The sequence below is a fragment of the Carettochelys insculpta genome, chromosome 5, assembly GCF_033958435.1.
Source record: "Carettochelys insculpta isolate YL-2023 chromosome 5, ASM3395843v1, whole genome shotgun sequence".
Lineage (NCBI taxonomy): Eukaryota > Metazoa > Chordata > Testudines > Carettochelyidae > Carettochelys > Carettochelys insculpta.
This window is the reverse complement of record NC_134141.1, coordinates 74252530-74271700: the sequence shown is the minus strand read 5'-3', so window position 1 is coordinate 74271700 and position 19171 is coordinate 74252530. Positions and strand designations below refer to the sequence as shown.

The 19171-nt window shown below is 50.5% G+C and overlaps 1 protein-coding gene and 1 long non-coding RNA gene across 6 annotated transcripts in view; one reads left to right on the top strand and one right to left on the bottom strand.

Annotated features, from left to right (window-relative positions):
- LOC142013650 (uncharacterized) overlaps positions 1–5761 on the bottom strand; it is a 63169-nt gene extending 57408 nt beyond the window's left edge. For 2 of the 3 annotated variants that reach the window (XR_012645744.1, XR_012645743.1), the window contains exon 1: positions 5692–5744. This is a non-coding gene — a long non-coding RNA (uncharacterized LOC142013650). Of the gene's footprint in view, positions 1–5687 lie in introns of all 3 variants that reach the window. The other variant, XR_012645745.1, reaches the window with a different exon arrangement.
- A 1219-nt stretch (positions 5762–6980) lies between these two features.
- NR2F1 (nuclear receptor subfamily 2 group F member 1) lies at positions 6981–18579 on the top strand. 3 transcript variants are annotated; one of them, XM_074995331.1, is made up of 4 exons: positions 6981–7089; positions 8065–9837; positions 12136–12663; positions 17591–18579. In XM_074995331.1, the coding sequence occupies exons 2-4, from the start codon at positions 9393–9395 to the stop codon at positions 17869–17871; spliced, it is 1254 nt and encodes a 417-aa protein (XP_074851432.1). In that variant the 5' UTR covers positions 6981–7089; positions 8065–9392; the 3' UTR covers positions 17872–18579. The 3 variants fall into 3 exon arrangements, with proteins under 3 accessions (XP_074851432.1, XP_074851433.1, XP_074851431.1); XM_074995332.1 differs by lacking the exon at positions 6981–7089 and having other exon boundaries at positions 7840–9837; positions 17591–17778; positions 17863–18579; XM_074995330.1 differs by lacking the exon at positions 6981–7089 and having other exon boundaries at positions 7845–9837.
- The last annotated feature ends 592 nt before the right edge of the window (positions 18580–19171 follow it).

The window sequence follows — 19171 nt, the reverse complement described above, 5'->3', positions numbered from 1 at the left end:
AATTTGCAATGGGGAAAGTCCTGTCGCTGCAGCTGTCGGGACTTTTCCTTTCGGAAGAGGCAAAAGAAAAATGCAAAAGAGTTACATGGTCAGGCTCGTGCACAGGGAGTGGAAAAAATGGGTTAACCGTAGCTCTGACGCCCCACCGGAGGTGCAAAATATATACCGGCTGGGCTGCTTCTACTTAATTTCATCTTTATTGGGCTGGGCTCCTTCTTGTCCCCAGGACTCCCAGGAAAATGCAGCCTTGGGCGGGGAGTGGGGAAGGGCTCTTTAGCTCTTCCTTTTACACCGCAGCACTTCACCAGGGGGGCACTCCAAGGAGTTTGCAGTAGGTTTCTGAAGTCAAGACTCCTGCCCCGGGCTGAGCTGGATCCGCAGCGCAGGAGATTTGCCTCTCGGGCTGGAACTTGTCGCCTTAGCAACAAAGTATATACTAAGAGGAATTTCCAGCGAAAGCATCCTGGGCACAGGATGGAGTGGGGGGAGCTGGGGGCTAGGAGCTGGAGCAGAGTCCAAAGGCTCAGGACTCCTTCTCCAGCGAGGCGAGGCTCGCTTCTAACAACTCCAGGCTCGGTCCACATTTTCCTTTTACAGAGCTCTCTAAGAGGGAGAAAAGCCAGCAACTTCCCTTCCGGCTCGCGCAGGAGAGGAATTCCCCGCGCCCTCGACTGCAGTCAATAGCCCCGCTTCAGGCAGGCAACTTAGATGTATTTGCGGAAGAAAAACTTAGCTCACAAATGTCTCCCACGCCCCTTGAGGTGTCTGTCTCCCCTCTGCTCCGGGTCCGGGCAAAATGAACCAGCGCGCGCTCCTGCATGCACAAAGCCGGGATGTGTGGGAAAGATTTAAAACACTCGGGGACTCGCAGTCCGCCTCGTTGTGGAGAGCCCCTCCCGTGGCAGGGCTGTCACCTCAGCCGCCTGGAGCAGTGCAACTTTCCCATCGGGAAGGGACTGTGTTAGAAAGCGCAGCTCCCACCAGGAGCCTGCGAGAGCGACTTGAAGGTCTACCTCTGCCGTCTCTAAACAGTCTTTTCCACCGGGCTGAAAGAAGAACAATCGGGGCCCTGTGAATTAGACCGGTCAGTTTAAACTTTAAGCTACACGCACCGTGGTGTGTCAGGGGCCGTGTGCGGACGGGCCATACGACACCCCCCATCTCTGTGCCTATGTGGAGCTAGAGACCCACACGCTCTCTTCCCTAGAAACACACATTCCCACACGCAGTCCGAGCGCCCAGGCGTGTTCGTGGGTCCCAGAGCTTCCATCTACTGCGAGCGGTTAGACGGTGGCTATTCAGAGCTGCTGAGCCAGAGAGAAAATAGGAGTAGATCAAAGAAGATTTCAAGTGACCTCCTCGTCCCTTTCACGCCAACCTGAGCCCCAGAGTAGCCAAGGATCAACTCGGACAAAAGCCCCTTCCTCTTCCCTTTCAGCCCCAGTGCCAGGGGTTCACAATTAACCATATAATTCTAACCCCGTTTGGCTGGATCCTGCAAGGTTGCGTCCTACCCCGCTGGAGACGCCTGCTCTTAATTCCCCAGAAGTGTGTATGGACAAACGCCACAAATCCCGAGCAGCTAGTTACAGCTGGATGCGAATTGCTAGAGCGACGTGTTATGTTTAGTCTGTTTCATTGGAACCTGGCTTCGGCCACATGCATCCCTTTGCACGCCTGGAATAAATATATCCTCCTGCTGACAGTTGAGGGAAAATGCTAAGGTTTATTACTTAGATCAACCTTATGAGGAGGGACACATGATTGTATCACCACCGTCGTTACCAGCAGCACTCCTGTATTTCCCGAGCAACCCGTTTTCACAGTGTTTTATCTTATGGGCAGGGATGGAAATGACATTAAATACTTAAACTTACTCGAACAGACCTTAGACCGGGGAAAGTCCGTTTCAAATCTGTTCCTGACGGACTAATCCCCGCCGTAAAAGACAGAAGAGCTTTGGCAGGTATCTCTTAGGGGGAAAGATTATATACTGCCGCTGATTGTATTGACAGGACAACATAGCAAGTTTCAAACTCGTTTCCAAGCGCCTACTTTTCCTCCAAAGCCTCGCCCATTTTACTTGGTGGAACAGTAAATAACCCCACGTTCGCCCTTCACAGAAGGCAAGGGTCTGAAATGTGGTCAGCTGGGTTGCAATGCAGAGAGTCTCCTGTTAAAGGCTTTGCGCACATGTATTCCTTTCAGCTTCAAGCCCTCAGCTCAAAGCTGCTTTATTTGTGCCGCAAGCAAATATTGGGTTCCGCGTTCACTAGTGTGAGCGAAATGATTCCCAGATTTCCCTTATCTGGAAAGGTTTGATTTGCATCCAGAGGTCATCAGTTTCCTTTCCTAGAGGTTGCTTAGGAACTGACATGATCTGTAAGACAAGTGGCCCTCGGGATGGGCTTTCCCACCTTACATTCCTGCCAGTCTATTTAAACCCAGGCTGCTTTCGGCAGATGCAAGCATTTCTTTGTGCTGTGACAGACGGGCGGACGGACGGACGGAAAAGTGAGAGGGCGGGGGAGCGTACGAAGTTGTGACTCAGGGGCCGGGTTGCAGCTCGGCAGTCCCCCGCAGAACTTTTGCTAGCTAACAAATGACAAAAACAAGCTAAAATGAGTGCTCGGCACTGGCTGGCCGGCAGTGCCGGCAGATTGGCTTTGGGGAGGTATTTGGCTGGCATTCCGCTTGATGCCAACGTTGCTTAAAATAATTGTAAGGGAACTGGGTGGGGGGAGGGACGGAAGCTTGTTGCAGTGGCGGGGATGTAAGAGCACGCCGGTAGAGACAGGCTGGAACCGCACCTCTAACAGGGAACCTTTGGAACGTTCTACCGACAGATCAGAGCTACCGACCTTTCTTCGCCAGCTGGTCTGCACGTGGTGCCCGCCGAGCCCGCTGAACGGGGCTGTTTCTGGTGGCCCCGCTCGCTAAAGGCGCTGCTGGGTTTTTTGGTTTGGTATTTTGAACTTCCAAAAGGGGGTTGTTTGTTTTTAATATCGCGGGTCAGGGGGCGTTTTGCAGGATGTGGATAACGGTTTGAGGGGTTGTTTGTTTTTCTTCCCCCCCCCAAGCCAGCTTTGTTCAGTGTGATTTACCAGTGCACAATAGGGACTGATCAGGGTAGGCGGCGGCTTTCAGAAATCAATTTCAAGGGTGATTTGGGAATCTGTCTTCAGAATATTTTGCCTCACTGTATAGTTTAGAAATGGGGAAAAGGTCTCTGTACACGAATCCTAAGTATAGGCACCCATAGATTAGCACACACGCAGAGGGAGGGAGGGGGATGATTTCACATGTAGGAGCTGCAATATGGAAGAGAAGTGGCCTAAAAAAATTAAGTGAGGAGTAAGCAGCAATGGCCTATGAAGCCACAAGGTGCATGCAAAGGTCATTATAATTCACTGAAAACTACTTTTTCAAAGTAGAGGGCAAGTTTCTGTTATAAAAACAAAATCCAGTGCATAGACCTAGTATTATAGCATTAGAAGAACTAGGCTGGGATTCAAACCTGACCAGCACAGGGGGAAAAAAATTGCATGGCTTGGCTGAGGATAAAGGCCCCAGCGCAGCTCCCGATAGAGAAGGCCTAGCTGGACAGGCCTCTTCCTAAAGCCCTGACCTGGCATAGTTAACGCTAGAGAATCTGAACAGTCCTAGTATGGACAGAGTTATAGCCAAGGGCGCCTTGGCCTGGCAAAGGGAAGCTGCTCCTGACTGCAGGAGAGAAAGAAATGGAAATGTTTTCGCTATAAATTCAATTTGCAAAGCCGCCACGTCAGGGAAATAGAGCACTGTGAATGGCACTAGAAATATTAACTGCCTGCCCCTGTACCACACCATAACAGGCACCGTGTGCCAGTAGTTTTCAGAATGCAGCAACTGAGTCGTGGGCCAAATACCCAGTATAAGCCTGTATAGTTATTCGGGTATGTGGCCCCAGGAGTGCAGAGTTCACAGCATGCTTTGAACAGGGTTCTCTGGGTGTGTGGTAAGGGCACCTCGGAAAAGGGGGTTCTGCGCATTATAAAAGCTTTTGAAAATGGCATCTGTATGTTTAAAATGTATTTTCTCATCAGAGCAGGAGCTGATTAAAAGCTGTTTTACACAACACCCGCTCATGGTGGCATACGATAGCAGTATATGGAGGCATTGTCCCCACTGTACCCAAACCCGCCTCTGTGTCGACAAGGGACTATACAGCTGAACGCATCTTTGCGAGGCTTAGCAGGTGAAACAGGTGTGGAACATTTAGTTTAGGACATAGAGAATAAAGCTCTCTCCAGAGCTCACCTCCCCCCTCAGACTTGATTCCCCCTCCTGTGCCCAGGCTCTTATCAACCACCCCTCCTAGCCTGGTCCGTACATTTCCCACCAAAGTAGCTCGAAATGTAGGTTACAGATTCGCATCCGAGCTAGACAGTGAACTTTCGCTTCCGGGAGGTACAAGGGTGTAGACAGAAGCCAAAGCAGAGAGTCAAACGGAGTCCATTAGTGGGGTTCCCCGCAGCACCAGCCAGCAACACAACCGACCACGTCCACCGGCGCTCTCCTCGGCAGAACGCAAGTTCTCAGGCGCCCCAAGGAGGTTAAGCCGGTGAGAAGGTCCGAGCTTGGCCTGGTTGTTACCGTGGTCCGTTGTGGCCCCGTGGTGGGTGCCAGAGGGCAAGGTAAGAACCCGACCAAGCTCACTTCCAAATCCCCTTTGAGTCGCCACCCAACCGAAGTCTTATTCTGCTTCGTGGGGGCGGGGGATGCAACTTGTCAAGAGCACCTGGGTTTGACCCGGACGTCGGAGGGGAATGAGTCTACCTCTGCGGGTAGGTTCACTTGCTCCCAGCCTCACGCAACGGGGCAGAGGAGCTGGGACTCTTCGGCGGCAATCAAACCAGCACTGAAGCAGGTCTGCCCGTTCCCCTACGTACCGGCCTTGGGAATACACAGGCCGTTGAGTCTTTCTTGGCAAACCCCCGTCACCACCCGCCCTACGAGAGCGCAGTTAAAATACCCCTCGGAATCGGCCCCATGTGAAAGGCTTCTGGCTTCCTTCTTCTCGGCGTCTGTTTCTCAGGTCAGTGGGAGCTTGATTGAGGCTGCCCCTTTCATCTGTTGACATTATCTCCCGGATAAACAAGCTGCCATCGATCTTTTCATTAGGTGATCAAATACCCACCAGAGCAGGTGAAAAGCAAGAGCAGTAGCACGCCTGCATTGCCTTCGCAGGCATCCTAGCAACATTATTGGAGGTAACCGGTCTGTTCAACAATTACAGGAAATGGAGGCATGCGCACCAGCCGAGGCTATAACATTTTCGTACACGCACATAAGCAAACACAAGCGTTGTCTCTTACTGAGGGACGGGAGTATATAGATGCCCGCACTGTATCTGGGGGTTGGCTGGCGAAACAGGTCTCCTAAGAAAATGCTAAAATCTGGAAGCTGTACATGGCTCCCCGCTCTGATGCCTATCATCGGCCCCAATGTGCCTGAAACACAGACATGTCGGGCCAGGTTCTCTGCTTGGGTTGCTTGTCGAGGCTCGGGGAAGCAGCCCGGATGCTCGAAGCAAAAGTTATCTCTGCGGAGTCCTGCCGCAGACCCCCATCCCAGTGGGTTCCCACTGAAAGGTAGACAGACGCTGCCGCCCAGGCTAACCCCTTTAGAAATAGGAAAAGCAGTACTTGCCTGGTGGAGCCTGCTTTGGCCGGGACTCTGGGTGCCCGCTGAAGCGATCCAGCCACGGAGGAAACCTTTTCAAGGAAGAGCAGGGCACAAACTGTTGGGTCCGTCCACCTTCTCTCTGGCTCGCTCTCTCTCTCTCTCTCTCTCTCTCTCTCTCTCTCTCTCTCTCTCTCTGCGCCTTGCTCTGCCTCTTTTACTCCCTGTCTCTTCACAGGCTGGGGAGTAAAATCTAGATGATATACAGACCGAGCTTGCTTTTTTTGTCTGATTTAATCTTATTCGTTTCACCTTTTCACTGACCAGGAGCAAGGAGCGAGAGTTTATTTGGAAAGAGGGAGAGAGAGGGAAAAAGCCCACTGTTGCATAGTCAATAACATCCTTTTTATCAATGCAATATACAATAGGGGCGGCTTGGGCAGAGGACTCATTGAAAATCTCTTCATTATTTCAGGACAAAACCAAACCGTTTATTCTGATTTGAGAAATCAGCCTCTCGGAGGGGCTCAAACCCTTGCATTTGTGCGCTTGACAGAGAATAAAATCATTATTAAGGCACATCTAAGGCGCTTTTCTAAAAAAAATGCACAGGACATTACATTTAAGACAAAAACTCCTGCAATATTTTACAGCCCCCGGCTCCTGGCAGGTTTTGCTTGGGCTCCACACTGATTTCAAACTTTGAGATGAGCTGAGGGGCATTCGTTCAGTTTCTTTCTCCTTTGTCACAGCCATTCGACCCAAAGTGCCCAGAGAGAGCACACCAGGGGACGTTTGCAGGGCAGAAGGGAAGGGAGCCGGGAGGCTAGAAGAGGAAGACCATTCAAAAGAAGGGTTCTTGTCTCCCAACGCGGCATCTGGAAAAATAAAATAAAAGTCCTGCAAAGATGTGGTGGCTTCCCGCTGCTTTAGAAAAGACCCGGGCTTTGTGCACCAAGGAGGAAGGGGGGAGATGGGGACCTTGCTTGATTGCAACTCCTAGGCTCGGTTCCTGACCGCTAGATGGCAGCCTGATCTAGCGATTCCACCATTAGCCGTGTGTGTGTGTTTGAGAGAGAGAGAGAGAGAGAGAGAGAGAGGGAGAGAGCAAAGCCCCCTCCTCCTCTCCACGCACAGACTCCAACCTCCACTCTCTCTTCCTGGGACTTGCGTTTACAAGCATCGATCTCCCCAGACAACAAAACGAGAACTTACTTGTGTTTTATTAATAATTATTGAAGCCTTGCCGGCTGTTGCAACAGCCTGGGAAAGGGACACGACTGGAAAGTGTAATCGTCATCCTCATTAATAATAAGAGCCCTTCCAGGGGGAAATGGTGATTTCGGGGCTCGTTTTACGACACCGAGAATTCCACCAGTGTCACTGGGAGTCATAAAAACTGCCAAAGGAAGCAGGATATTTTAGGTAAGGAATGGAAGGCGGCACCCTGGCATAACTAAAAAGAAAGTTGTGTGTGTGTGTGTGTGTGTGTGTGTGTGTGTGTGTGTGTGTCTATACGTACAGTAAAGCATTGCTTATATATTTATATTTCTGCAGAGCATTGATTATTATACCAAGCTCTTTTTTTAACTCACTCATTAACATTTTGATAGAGTTTTTCCGTTGGAAACACACAGCGATCTAATTAATTAACCCCCCATTAAAAAAAACTTTTCAGCGTGAGCCAAAATAATTTCCTTTTAATTCCCCCTTTCCCCCTATCGCCATGCCCCTCCCCCTCCCCCCGTCCTTTTGATGTGTGTGTGTGCGTGTGTGAGTGTGTATGGCCATAGACGACCCATACTAATCAGGTCTCAAAGTAAATAGCAGCGCGGGGCGATCTCAGTGTAAATGGTGCTTGTCAGAAGAATCCCCTGCTCTCTCCCCCACCCCATTCCCCAACGCAGTCAGTAGGTAGCAGAGAATTTAAAAAAAAAAAAAAAAAAAAAAAAAAAGAGGGGGCCTCTTAACCAATGGAGTGAAGGAGGCTTGGCTAACCTTAGCCTCCCATTTTCTCTCCCCCCAATTCAGGGCTCTGACCAGTCAGTCGCCTTTGATTATCAGTTGCCAGCAGCCCCTCTCTTGGCTCCTTGACATGAGCTCCATATAAGGCAGCGATCTCCATAGAAACGTGTCAGTTTCAATAGTAGTGTCAAAGTTCACTATATACAGACATTCGCGCAGATCCCCCTTTCGGAAACATTGCTCTGCTGGTCTTCCCGTTTAAACGCATTCATTTTTGGGTCTCTCTCTCTCTCTCTCCCTCTCTCTCTCTCTCTCTCTCTTTCTTTCTCTCTCTCTCTCTCTCTCTCCCCCTTTCTTGCATATTCTATTAGTTTTTTTTCTTCAACTCCCTCTTCTCCTTCCTTTTCTTCTTTTTTTTTCCACCCTCCCTCCCAGTGTCTTTCGCTTCATCCCTGCCGAAGAGAGGTGAAACTAAAAAATAAATTAAAAAGGGGAAAAGGCAAAGAAGAAGAAGAAGAAGCCCAGAGAGAGGGAGAGAGAGAGGACGCGTTCATATCTCAACAGCATCATTTTTTTTACCATTGTTGTCCTTTTTTTTTTTTTTTTTTTTTCCTTTTCCGGGAGAGGTTTTGGTCCTGCCTGATGAGTTTTTCTCCGAAATACTTTTTTTTGACCCAGCCCAGCGAACCTTTTTTTCGGCGAGCTCCGGCGATTCTGTAACCCGCCTCGTGTTTTCTCCCAGCCGAAGAAAGAAGGGGCAGGAGAGAGGGGAAGAAGAGGATTTATTTCTTCGACCTACTTTGGATCTCTCGTTTGCTGCCTGGGCCATTATTATCCCTATTCTATTTTTTCCCCCCTGCTCTTCGCCGTGAATCCGTCTCCTCTGCGAATTAGTCACATCCAGCGGCTTTTGTATTTCTTTGATAAAGAGGGAGAGAGAGAGAGAAACAACAACCAACAGCAACAACCCCCTCAAACTGTCTCAGCTGCGAGCCGTCCTCGCTCGCCTTCCCCGCGCCTGCTTTCCTGAATGGCTGACTGCGGCTTGCCCTGGACCTGGCCCCCGGACACTTCTCTCCCCTGATCCTCGGAGCCTTCCGCGCGCTCTTCCCACCGCCCTCGCCCAGCCCTGCGCCCCCCAACGAGCCCCGAACGCCGGCGGCGGCAGCGGGGGACAACCACGGCACCCGCCCCGGCCGGGCCCCGGCAGCGAGCGGCGGCTGCGGCGGCGGCGGCGGCGGCGGCACCGACCTCCTCCTCCTGCTGCGGCTTCCTCTATGCCCGCGCATCCTTTGCGCTCCTAGCGCTCGGCCTGTGCGGCGGGTGCGCGCCGCGAGTGTGTGTGTGTGTCCGCCGACCGCCGGCCTCCCCCGGGCGCCTCTCCTGCATGCCTCTCCCCGCCGCGCTGCCCGGCCGGCCGCTGCGGATCCGGCAACTTGAGCGAGCGGCTCTCTAGGGGGCCAAAGGGCGGGCGGGGGGAAGCGGAGAACAAGCCCCACCACCCTCCGGCCCTCCCTTCCCCCCGGAGAGGGAGCGAGCGGGCGCGGGAGAGCGCAGGGGGCGCAAAAAAAAAGAGGAAAGCGCAAGAAAACGGCTCCAGCAGCTCCGAGCGGCGGCGGCGGCGGCTGAAGCGGCGGCAGCCCGGCTCCCTTCTCCTTCCTCTCTCCCCCAGAGCCGAGCCACCCACTCCCCCCCGCCCCCCGCCTCTCCCCGGCAGCCCTCCGCGAGAAGCGCCGCTCCCCAGCGCTCCCCGGGCCCGAGATATGGCAATGGTAGTTAGCAGCTGGCGCGATCCGCAGGAAGACGTGGCCGGGGGCAACCCGAGCGGCCCCAACCCAGCAGCTCAGCCGGCCCGGGAGCCCCAGCAGCAGCAAGCGGCCTCGGCGGCCCCGCACACCCCGCAGACCCCCAGCCAGCCGGGCCCCCCTTCCACCCCGGGCACGGCGGGCGACAAGGGCCAGAGCCAGCAGGGCTCGGGCCAGAGCCAGCAGCACATCGAGTGCGTGGTGTGCGGGGACAAATCCAGCGGCAAACACTACGGCCAGTTCACCTGCGAGGGCTGCAAAAGTTTCTTCAAGAGGAGCGTCCGCAGGAACTTAACGTACACATGTCGTGCCAACAGGAACTGTCCCATCGACCAGCACCACCGCAACCAGTGCCAGTACTGCCGCCTCAAGAAGTGCCTCAAAGTGGGCATGAGGCGGGAAGGTGAATATTTCTTCCCTATTCTACTCCCCCTCCGGCCCCGGCCCCGGGTGGGTTTGGCAGCCAGCCCCAGCTGGGTACCCGGGGCTGGGTTTGCGCGCCTGGCCTCCTCCTCCTCCTGCGCTTCCCTTCCCCCGCCACCACCGCCCGCTCCCCTTCCCTGCTCGCCGGGCTGGGAGCGTATGATGATGAGCAGTCGCTACATATTTATCATTTCGCCGGTATCACCAGGCGCTCCCGGGCTCTCCCCGTGGAGGTGGTTTTGTCTATTGTTGGCATGAGGCTGGGGGGGTCGTTCTTTACAAGGTGGGGTCCCTTCGATCCCCCTCCCTCCCTCTAACACATTGAACCCCCCCCCCCACACACACTTCGCAGTAGATCCATTTCCACCAGCCTCTTTCCCGAAAGAAAGATGAAAGACGTGTAAGGGGGGGGAGGGAGACAGGCAGGGGGAAGAAATATGCTACTGTATCTCAGGTTCCTTGTGCTTGCCAGTGTGGTAGAGTGTCCTGCCTGCAAGATCTGGCCTTGCTTGCGCTCCAGGCTCTCAAAGGAAAGTTTGTGGCTGCACCGTGTCTTTTTAGTTCTGTCGTTTGCCGCATGCTGCTCGCTTTATTTCTCCAGCAAACTCCACCCTCTGTCTAAATGCTGCATACAAATGACAATTCGCAACATATTTACCCAGCCTTCCGATTTTAGCAGAATTCAGCCCCTGTCCCTGGCACGAGCTCCCCACCCTTTCAAGTGCTCTTTCTTTCCGAGTAGCCCTTGATGTTTGCGTGTAATATGTCTGGTTTCCCTGTTGCGAGATTTGCTGCCCTATGGTCTCGAAATACCTTAAGCCGTTTCCAGTTACAGTTCACCTTGTGACGATCGTTAAAGATGTCTCGTAGGCAAAGAAGCGAAACAGCCAAATCTGTGGAGTCTGGGGGGGAGGGCTGACTACTTCTGTCATTAGTTGGAAAATTGTATTTTGTGTGCCACCAGAAAAGAAAGTGAGTTCCCTCAGCTCTCGCAAGTATGACGACTTCATCTGTAGCTTCGGAGAGCTGTTTGTAGGCGTCTGGGGGGTGGGGGGGAACCCAACTTAGGACTGTGCTTTCCTTGCATAGAAAAACAACTGCCAAGTTCAAAACTAGAAAGCGATGGGGAGAAGGGGAAGAGAGGGGAGGTTCGGAGGGCTCGGTTGGATTTTCATCAATACTAGAATAAATGATAAAGTTACGGAAATGTTGCAAGCTCTAAACTGGAAAGATAAATTACATAGAGGGGAGTGTTATTCATAAACCGCAGGGGCTGTATCTTCTCCTTGAATGACCTTTGTTTACATGGCATGCACATGAGAACGCTGGCACTGATGAAGTAAAACATACCCACACGAAAGAAAAAAAAAAGACTTTGGTCAGCTTAAGGAACTCCAAGCATGCTTACGTTTTGTACTGGGATGGTTAATGAAGCCAGTGGTTTTTGCAGTTGCAAGCTTGTGCATTCACTGTGCAAAGCTGGCTACAGGCTTTTGCAGTTGCAACTGCGCAGCAAAGATATTAATTACACCAGCGCATTTTTCTCCCCCACTAATGTTTGGCTACTGTAAGTTCAGACCCTTTTTTCCCCCCTTTCGAATATTTAATCTTTCTCTTCCTTCTGTCAGTGAGAACTTTGCTGGGCACCTCTCGGATGTTTGCTCGGTGTAATAAAAAGTTAGCAGTGGTTAGCTGAGGGACTGTGACCTGATCCAGTTTTAAGTGGCTGGCCTTTTGGAAGAATATGGACACAATTATTTTTAAAAAATGGCTTTTAAATCCACCTGCTCCTCGGACAATGGACTGGGAAATAAGAACGAGCTATGGTACCTATATTTTTACCAGATTTCTTGGATTTTTACCCCAGGCAGCCGCCACCATCCGAAGGATTTATTTTATTTGTGTTTTGTTGTTGCAAGTGGGGAAGGCGGGGGGAGGCAGGCTCTCTCGTTGTCTCGGCTGGGGCATTTTTTTTTTGTTCGCTTTTGTTTTTCATTTGCGTTTTTTATTTCTTTTTTGGCTGTGCTGGTGATGGGGCCGGGATGCCCGTGCAGGGGCTGAGGGTAAGGAGCCGCAGCCTGCTCTGAACCCACTGCTCCGTGTGTAATCTGCTGTCTCTAGCTCTCCGTACGTGCGCGTGTGTGTGTGTGTGTGTGTGTGTGTGTGTGCCGGTGGGGATCAGCCCCGCATTGTCTCCTGCTCGGCTGTACCGCGTCAGGCGATGTCTGCCAGCCTCCCGGATGCACATTTCCTCTCCTTTTCTCTTTCTTTTTGTCAGCGGTTCAGCGAGGAAGGATGCCTCCAACCCAGCCCAACCCAGGCCAGTACGCGCTGACCAACGGGGACCCTCTGAACGGGCACTGCTATCTCTCGGGCTACATCTCGCTGCTGCTGCGGGCCGAGCCCTACCCCACCTCGCGCTACGGCAGCCAGTGCATGCAGCCCAACAACATCATGGGCATCGAGAACATCTGCGAGCTCGCCGCCCGCCTGCTCTTCAGCGCCGTCGAGTGGGCCCGCAACATCCCCTTCTTCCCCGACCTGCAGATCACCGACCAGGTGGCCCTGCTGCGGCTGACGTGGAGCGAGCTGTTCGTGCTCAACGCCGCGCAGTGCTCCATGCCCCTGCACGTGGCCCCGCTGCTGGCCGCCGCCGGCCTGCACGCCTCGCCCATGTCCGCCGACCGGGTGGTGGCCTTCATGGACCACATCCGCATCTTCCAGGAGCAGGTGGAGAAGCTCAAGGCGCTGCACGTGGACTCGGCGGAGTACAGCTGCCTGAAAGCCATCGTCCTCTTCACGTCAGGTGAGCCCGCTCGGCGGGGGGGGGCGAGGGGGAGGTGGGTATCACTAGGCACCAGCCAGAGCAAAATCAGAGGAGCCAACCTCCCGGCTAATCCCCCCCCCCATCTCACCCCCTCCAAGCCGGGGGGTGGGGTTTGGGTCCAGGGTAATAACCCCCAGCACCACCGATTTGCAAAGCAATGTGGCTCCCCCGTGTATGGGAAGATCTGGATGTGGCCGGAGTCCTAGAGACACCATATGCCTTTATTCCCACTGCCTGGGGCTCTGCTGCTTGTGTTTCCTGGGATAACGGGCTGCGTGAGCGGGGGGCGGGGGGAGAAGTGGAGAGATCGGACCGTGTCTCTGCGGGTGTGAGCCTGGCTGTGGGCCTGCGGAGGCGAGAGAAGGGATGTGGGTTTCTCGTGGCATTTGCTCGGGTGAGGAGGTTCTCCGGGAGAGTGTGAAAAGGGGGGCAGGGGCACAAATAAATCATAAACAATGCTGATTTACTGCGGCCTGATCTCCCCGTATCGGAAGCCATTGGTGGTTTGCAGTCGCAGGGGTTATTGAGGGTGGTAAAAAAAATGGGTTCGGTCTAAAAGACAAGAGCGAAAAAAAAATAAAAAATATAGAAACATGAAAAAAACAACCCCAACCCCAACAATAGAATCAGCACGTCGCGGGGGGAGGGGCAGAAAGGGGGGGCTAAAGGCCAGTTTACCAGCCTAGAGAGAGAGCTTTCTGCGATGCAAACCACACACCTATTGGAATGTTAACAGATTGCCCGGTAAAAAAAAAAAATCTCAAATTAAGTGTAGGAGGTGGTAACATGCACGCATGCATGCTAACAATTTTACTTATGATAGATGGTTCAAATTAACTTGCAGGAAAGTGTATTAACTTCGCCTTTGAAGTGCTCTGGCTGTAGCCTCTGTGACTATAATACAGCTTTTATTATTGTAACCTGCGAGAGGGAAATATATAAACATCAAAGACTAACAATTTGCATATATATATATATATATATATATATATATATATATATATATATAGGAAATACAAACAAAGCAAGATAAGAGGCTATTCGGTGCTATTTTCTGGTGTTAAGATACTAGGTTTTTCTTTCTGCCCTTTATTTTTAAACCATTCCTCCCATTTTTAAGCAATAAAAACAGCCCTAATAAATCTAACTTGAAACTAGGCCGAAGCAAAATTAAAAGCATTCTTGAACATAGATGGCAAATCGTTCAAAGGCCTTGCTTAACTGTGAGCAGTTTATAATCCATCAATATTTGTTGCCTTCCATGCATGAAAAATAGTATTTACATGGTATTAAAATGACTCTTAAATTTGCACAATATTGTAATGTAGCAAATGTAGTATTAATATCGATTTGAACATCAGATAATTTATTTAGACAGGAGCATCTAATTTGTATGCAGGGTGGTCAGAGACATGTACTTTGACTGCCCCCTTTTACTTTCAGTGCAAATGCAGTCTTGTGGTGTTGGAAGGAATATTTCTTTGCACAGGATAAAGTGCAGATCTTAAAGCAAATGGGAGATTTACTGATTAGCCCCCTCGACATTTTAATGCATTTTATCTTAATAAGTCTTGTGGATGGAAACATGTTTTTCAAAAGTGACAAAGCGACGGGGCAGCATTTATCAGCCTGATTTAACTGGAGCCTGGCTGCAGACTTACATTCCATCCTCAGTCATTCCAGTGTGTTCATCTGCAAACAGACCATTCCCTGAGAACCTTTCCGCTTTTAAACACGTACGGAAAAATATTGCAAACTAGAGAGAGAGCTGGTGTGAGGGTTAATAATTATTAAAATAAAAGGCCCTTGGAAGGCGCTTACCCCAAGTGAAGAATGGATTGGGTTTTGCATCTTTTCTCCCAAAATGTGGACCTCGGCTAGACCTGTGAAGGGGGAGCTTTTTATTAACTCCTTCCTTATAGATTAAAAGTAACGCATTCAAGGATGTAATGAAATATTTACTAAGGGGAGGACCTTGCTCTAACAATTAACAGAAGCGATGAATAGAGTTGAGGAAGGGAACAATAATATTATTTTGCAGCAGAATAGCATGAGGTACATTAAAAGCTGGAAATACAGCTGTCAGTAGTAATTTGCCCCCTTCCCTTACCCCCAAACACACATTTCCACTTTGGACTAAACTTGTTTTGATTGCCAGCCAGAGGGGAATTCATGGGAAGGCTTTCTCGAAGTCATCCAACTTTTAAGCAAACTTTGACTGATGGAAAAGACATTTTAGACATATTGTCCAAAGCAGTTTACTAAGGACTAACTATTTAAAGCTGGCATGTGGCTATCGTGGTGTGTTTTTTACATTTGGGGTCCGGATAGTATATTTAGTCTTTAAAATTCTGGACACCGTCCAAAAACTGGGTCGTGACCCAAAAGTACTTCTCCTTTTCCAAAAAAAAAAAAAAAAAGAACTTAACTTGATTAATGTATGCACCTACATTTTTCTTCTAATAAGTAAAAGTTCCCAGGCAAAATAACATCAAGCCAATAAATCTATTTGCAGTGCAATAAGAACTTTGATTTCCAGTTCTATGCCTGCTGATTACAGCTATATTTTCTGAACACTAAACTCTTCTGAATGCATCACATGAAATACATTTCTTGCGCTACAAAGGATCAGGTTGGAGTGTACTGAGCAGCAATGGTTATTTATTTACATAATTTCTTTTCCATAGACTGCAGGAAGAAATACTGAGCTCTCCCTTATTGACACATGGCCGCATAAAAAGTGAGACACACAGAATTTCCACACTTGCCCTCCCTTTCTTAGCTGAGATGTTATTCACGGATGGCAAATATCTATTGCATTACTTCCTGCATGTATTCCATGTCTCCAATAAGAGAAGAGATTTTTATACCATGGAGTGTTTAATTTTTTTTTCATCTTGGTTTAAGTGGTTGGGGGAGAAACGTCCGGGGTGCTACATAAAATTCAAATAAACACATATGCCAGGGGCACATCAAAAAAATGAAGCGGCAGTAGATATTATTCATATTAGAAAATTGTTTCTTTGTGTCTCACACGGCATCTCTGACGTATTCTTCCCCCTTTTGGAACATTTTTTCTGCCAAGTAACTTCCCAAGCTTGATTGTCCAGTGACTCTGCTTTGTAGGGGCACTTATCCTAAATATCTGATAAATATTTTACTAACGTTAAGGGTATGACATATGGGGCCTAAAATAATCTGCCGGGCTACCAGTAAGAGCCCTTTTATATTGCATTGTTTGGAAGTTGAATAGGCTCCTATTGCATAATGAGCAGATGATACATGTAAAATACCAAGATATATGTAAATCAGATATATGTGGCAATCAGCATATGAACAGGCCCGTGGTTTTGATATATATTTCAAACAGGACCAGGCCTTTTCTTTCGACAGGGGCATAGATGTAAGTATGGTAACCTAGTGCTTTAGATGTTGCAAAATAACACTGCATTCAACGTACAGTATGGATTAGCAAAGCAGTCTGGCCTGGATAATGGTGTATTTGAGGATGCCTAGTCCGCAGCTCAAGTCAAAGGGGGCTTTCCTCTGAAGTTCCTGAATCAGAGCCTGTTTTATTTGTATTTTTGCTCGAGGCTATCCGAGAGTAGATGAAGGTGTTCACAAATCTTTTTATATCCCGTTCTTGAAATGGGGAGACATGAACTTCAAAAATCCACTTGCCAGAGATTTTTGCTTTGAATAATTTGTTGTGTCTTTCCAGGGTCACAATTCGACATCCCCATTTGTGTGTGTCCTTTAAGGGGCCATGACCATGTACCCATGCCTACACAGGTCTATACATTCGCCAGGCCTGGCGCTGATCTTTACTAAACCGCGCTGCAACGGGCTGCACGCCTGCGAGCCTTGTGCTTGTAAAATATTTAGCGTGAATCTAGGTAGCAGTGTGGCTAGTTGAGCCGGAGGGGCGAATCCATTCGATGTCACTGGCGGTTGAAGCCTTTCCACTAAACAGCTGGTGCACCATCATTCGCTGCGGTGGGCAGCTAGACAGACAGACAGACAGACAGACAGATGCGTTCCAGTTTGCGTTGGCAGCCGAGCGTGCAGTTGCCGGGTGCGAAGGGTACATTCTGGCTCTCGCTAGGAAATGGAAACCTGGATGCAGGCTGTGTTTCTGGCGCCGTTTAAGGCCAGGCACATGCACTTCGGCCGCTTCCAGCGCTCGGGCTGATGGCTGTAGCCGTCTGCTTCGCTGAGGCCGGAGTCACTGAGCCCCAGGCCTCTGCATTATTGTCCCGTTCGCCGAGAGGTGACCGGTACTCAACCGCCGGCTCCGGCGAGCAGCGCCGCGCGGCTCTGGCATTACGCTGCAGATGCCGGGCCGGCGCCTGCAAAGCCCGTCCTGCCCAGGGCTTGTCGTGGGCCGCAGCCCCGGCCGCAAAGGCGGCGCGCTCGCCCGACTGCAGGGCTGGGCGCGCGTGTTCGCGCGGGTCACATGGAGCAGCGCTCCAGACAATGGCTGGGCCCGGCTCGCCGGGGGGACGTTCGACCCGGTGCGACACTCCGCGGGGCGGAGATGGAAACAAAACCAAGCGCGTGAGAGTCGCGTTCCTCCTCCCCCCCCCCCCGCCCCCGCGGCCCCAGACACAGGACAGGTTGCTGGGGCTGGGGCTGGGCTGGGTGGTTCAGCGCCCCCTCCACACACACACACACACACAGCGTCTTACATTATTTATGTCCAAGGTGGAGGAGGAAACACAAAGGGAGGGTCGGCCTGCGCGTCTCTCTGGCTGGCGGCGTAGCTGCGGGGCCGGCCCGGGCGGTGGGACGGTGTGTGTGTGTGTGTGTGTGTGTGTGTGTGTATGCGCGCGGGAGCGGCCTTGCTCGCTGTGTAACTAACGGTTTCCTCCCCTTGTCTCCGCCTGCTGTGTGGCTGCCTGGGCAGATGCCTGTGGCCTGTCGGATGCTGCCCATATCGAGAGCCTGCAAGAGAAATCCCAATGCGCCCTGGAGGAGTATGTGAGGAGCCAGTACCCCAACCAGCCGAGTCGCTTCGGCAAACTGCTCCTGAGGCTGCCTTCCCTGCGCACCGTCTCCTCTTCCGTCATAGAGCAACTCTTCTTCGTCCGCTTGGTAGGTAAAACCCCCATTGAAACCCTCATCAGGGATATGTTACTGTCTGGGAGCAGCTTCAACTGGCCTTACATGTCTATCCAGTGCTCCTAGAGCCCAGCCAACACCCCCGGTAGAGACACTGAGGACCAACACAACCAGAAATAAAGGAACCGAGTAAAGTTGGGGTGCAGAGAGGGGGGGAAGCAGACAATAACCAACACACCCAGAAAAAAGAGAAAGACTCGTGTAGGACCAGAGCTGTGACCCTGTTGGAAAGGAAAAGAAAGGACCTTGTGTCTGTGGAAAATTTTGGAAAAAAAAAAAAAAAGGACCGAGGGGATTTTACTAAACCCAGGAGGAGAATAATGGATCTTCCAGGATTTATTGTGGACTGATGTGGATATATTCTGTACAGAAACAAGCAAAACTATTGACGCTGAACTGAATCTTGTGTAGAAAACACACACACGCAAACACTTACCACGAACATTGTTATCCATTTTGTAAAATATTAGTCTTTATTTTCATTTTTTGGTAAAATTTAAAACATCGTATGCGCATAAAGAAAAAAAGAAACCAGAATTAGGGGAAATAACATTTTCCAAATAATTATAAAAAGCAATTGTCCTGTGTCTATGTATCTATATCTGTTTTGTATTTTTTTCTGGTTCCAAACCAGGTTTCCTGTGATTCTATACTAATAATTTTTGATATAACCCTTTGCTTCTTATAATGAGTGCGATATATGTTGTCGAAGCTGTTCTTCAAGAATTAAAATTGAAGTGAGAATTTAAACAAAAATAAAAAGAATTTAGCAAAAAAAAAATCCATTAGTCTTGTTGCTTGACCATGCTAACAGAAGTTACAAATATGCAGGTGCCAGATGTAAACTGCCAGGGGAGCCAAAGTTGTATAAAACACACAACTCTCCCAAACCGACTTGACTGTATGATTTAGGATTTGCCAGACGGATGGGAGCATAGACAGCTCGATGGCACAGCCGAATCAATTGCTCTGCGATTGTGTAACAAATCTAAGCTGGTGCTCTCTGGCCAGCGCGGTTTGAAACACCTGGCTTGGCAGCTGAAGTCTCTGCTCAGAGTGCAGACTGCTGTTTCCTTTTAGAAATCATGGCCCAGGTTCAGAGTCGCTATACGCGACCAGCGCTGCACGGTGGGGTGCAATATAAGGCTTATATTGTCGTCATTGTGCCTGTTCGTTTGTTAAAGGCTTGGTGGCTTGTTGTTCCCCCCCCCCCCCCCCCCCAAGAATTCAAAGGCCCAACAAGGCGTGTTGTGATTGTGTGTTGCACTGGCTAGCTGCTGAAAGGCAGCGTGGTATTGTTTTTTGCCTCTCCTCCAGTCGTTAAATGTATAGGGTATTCCCAGCCCATTAATGCAGACAGCTAACT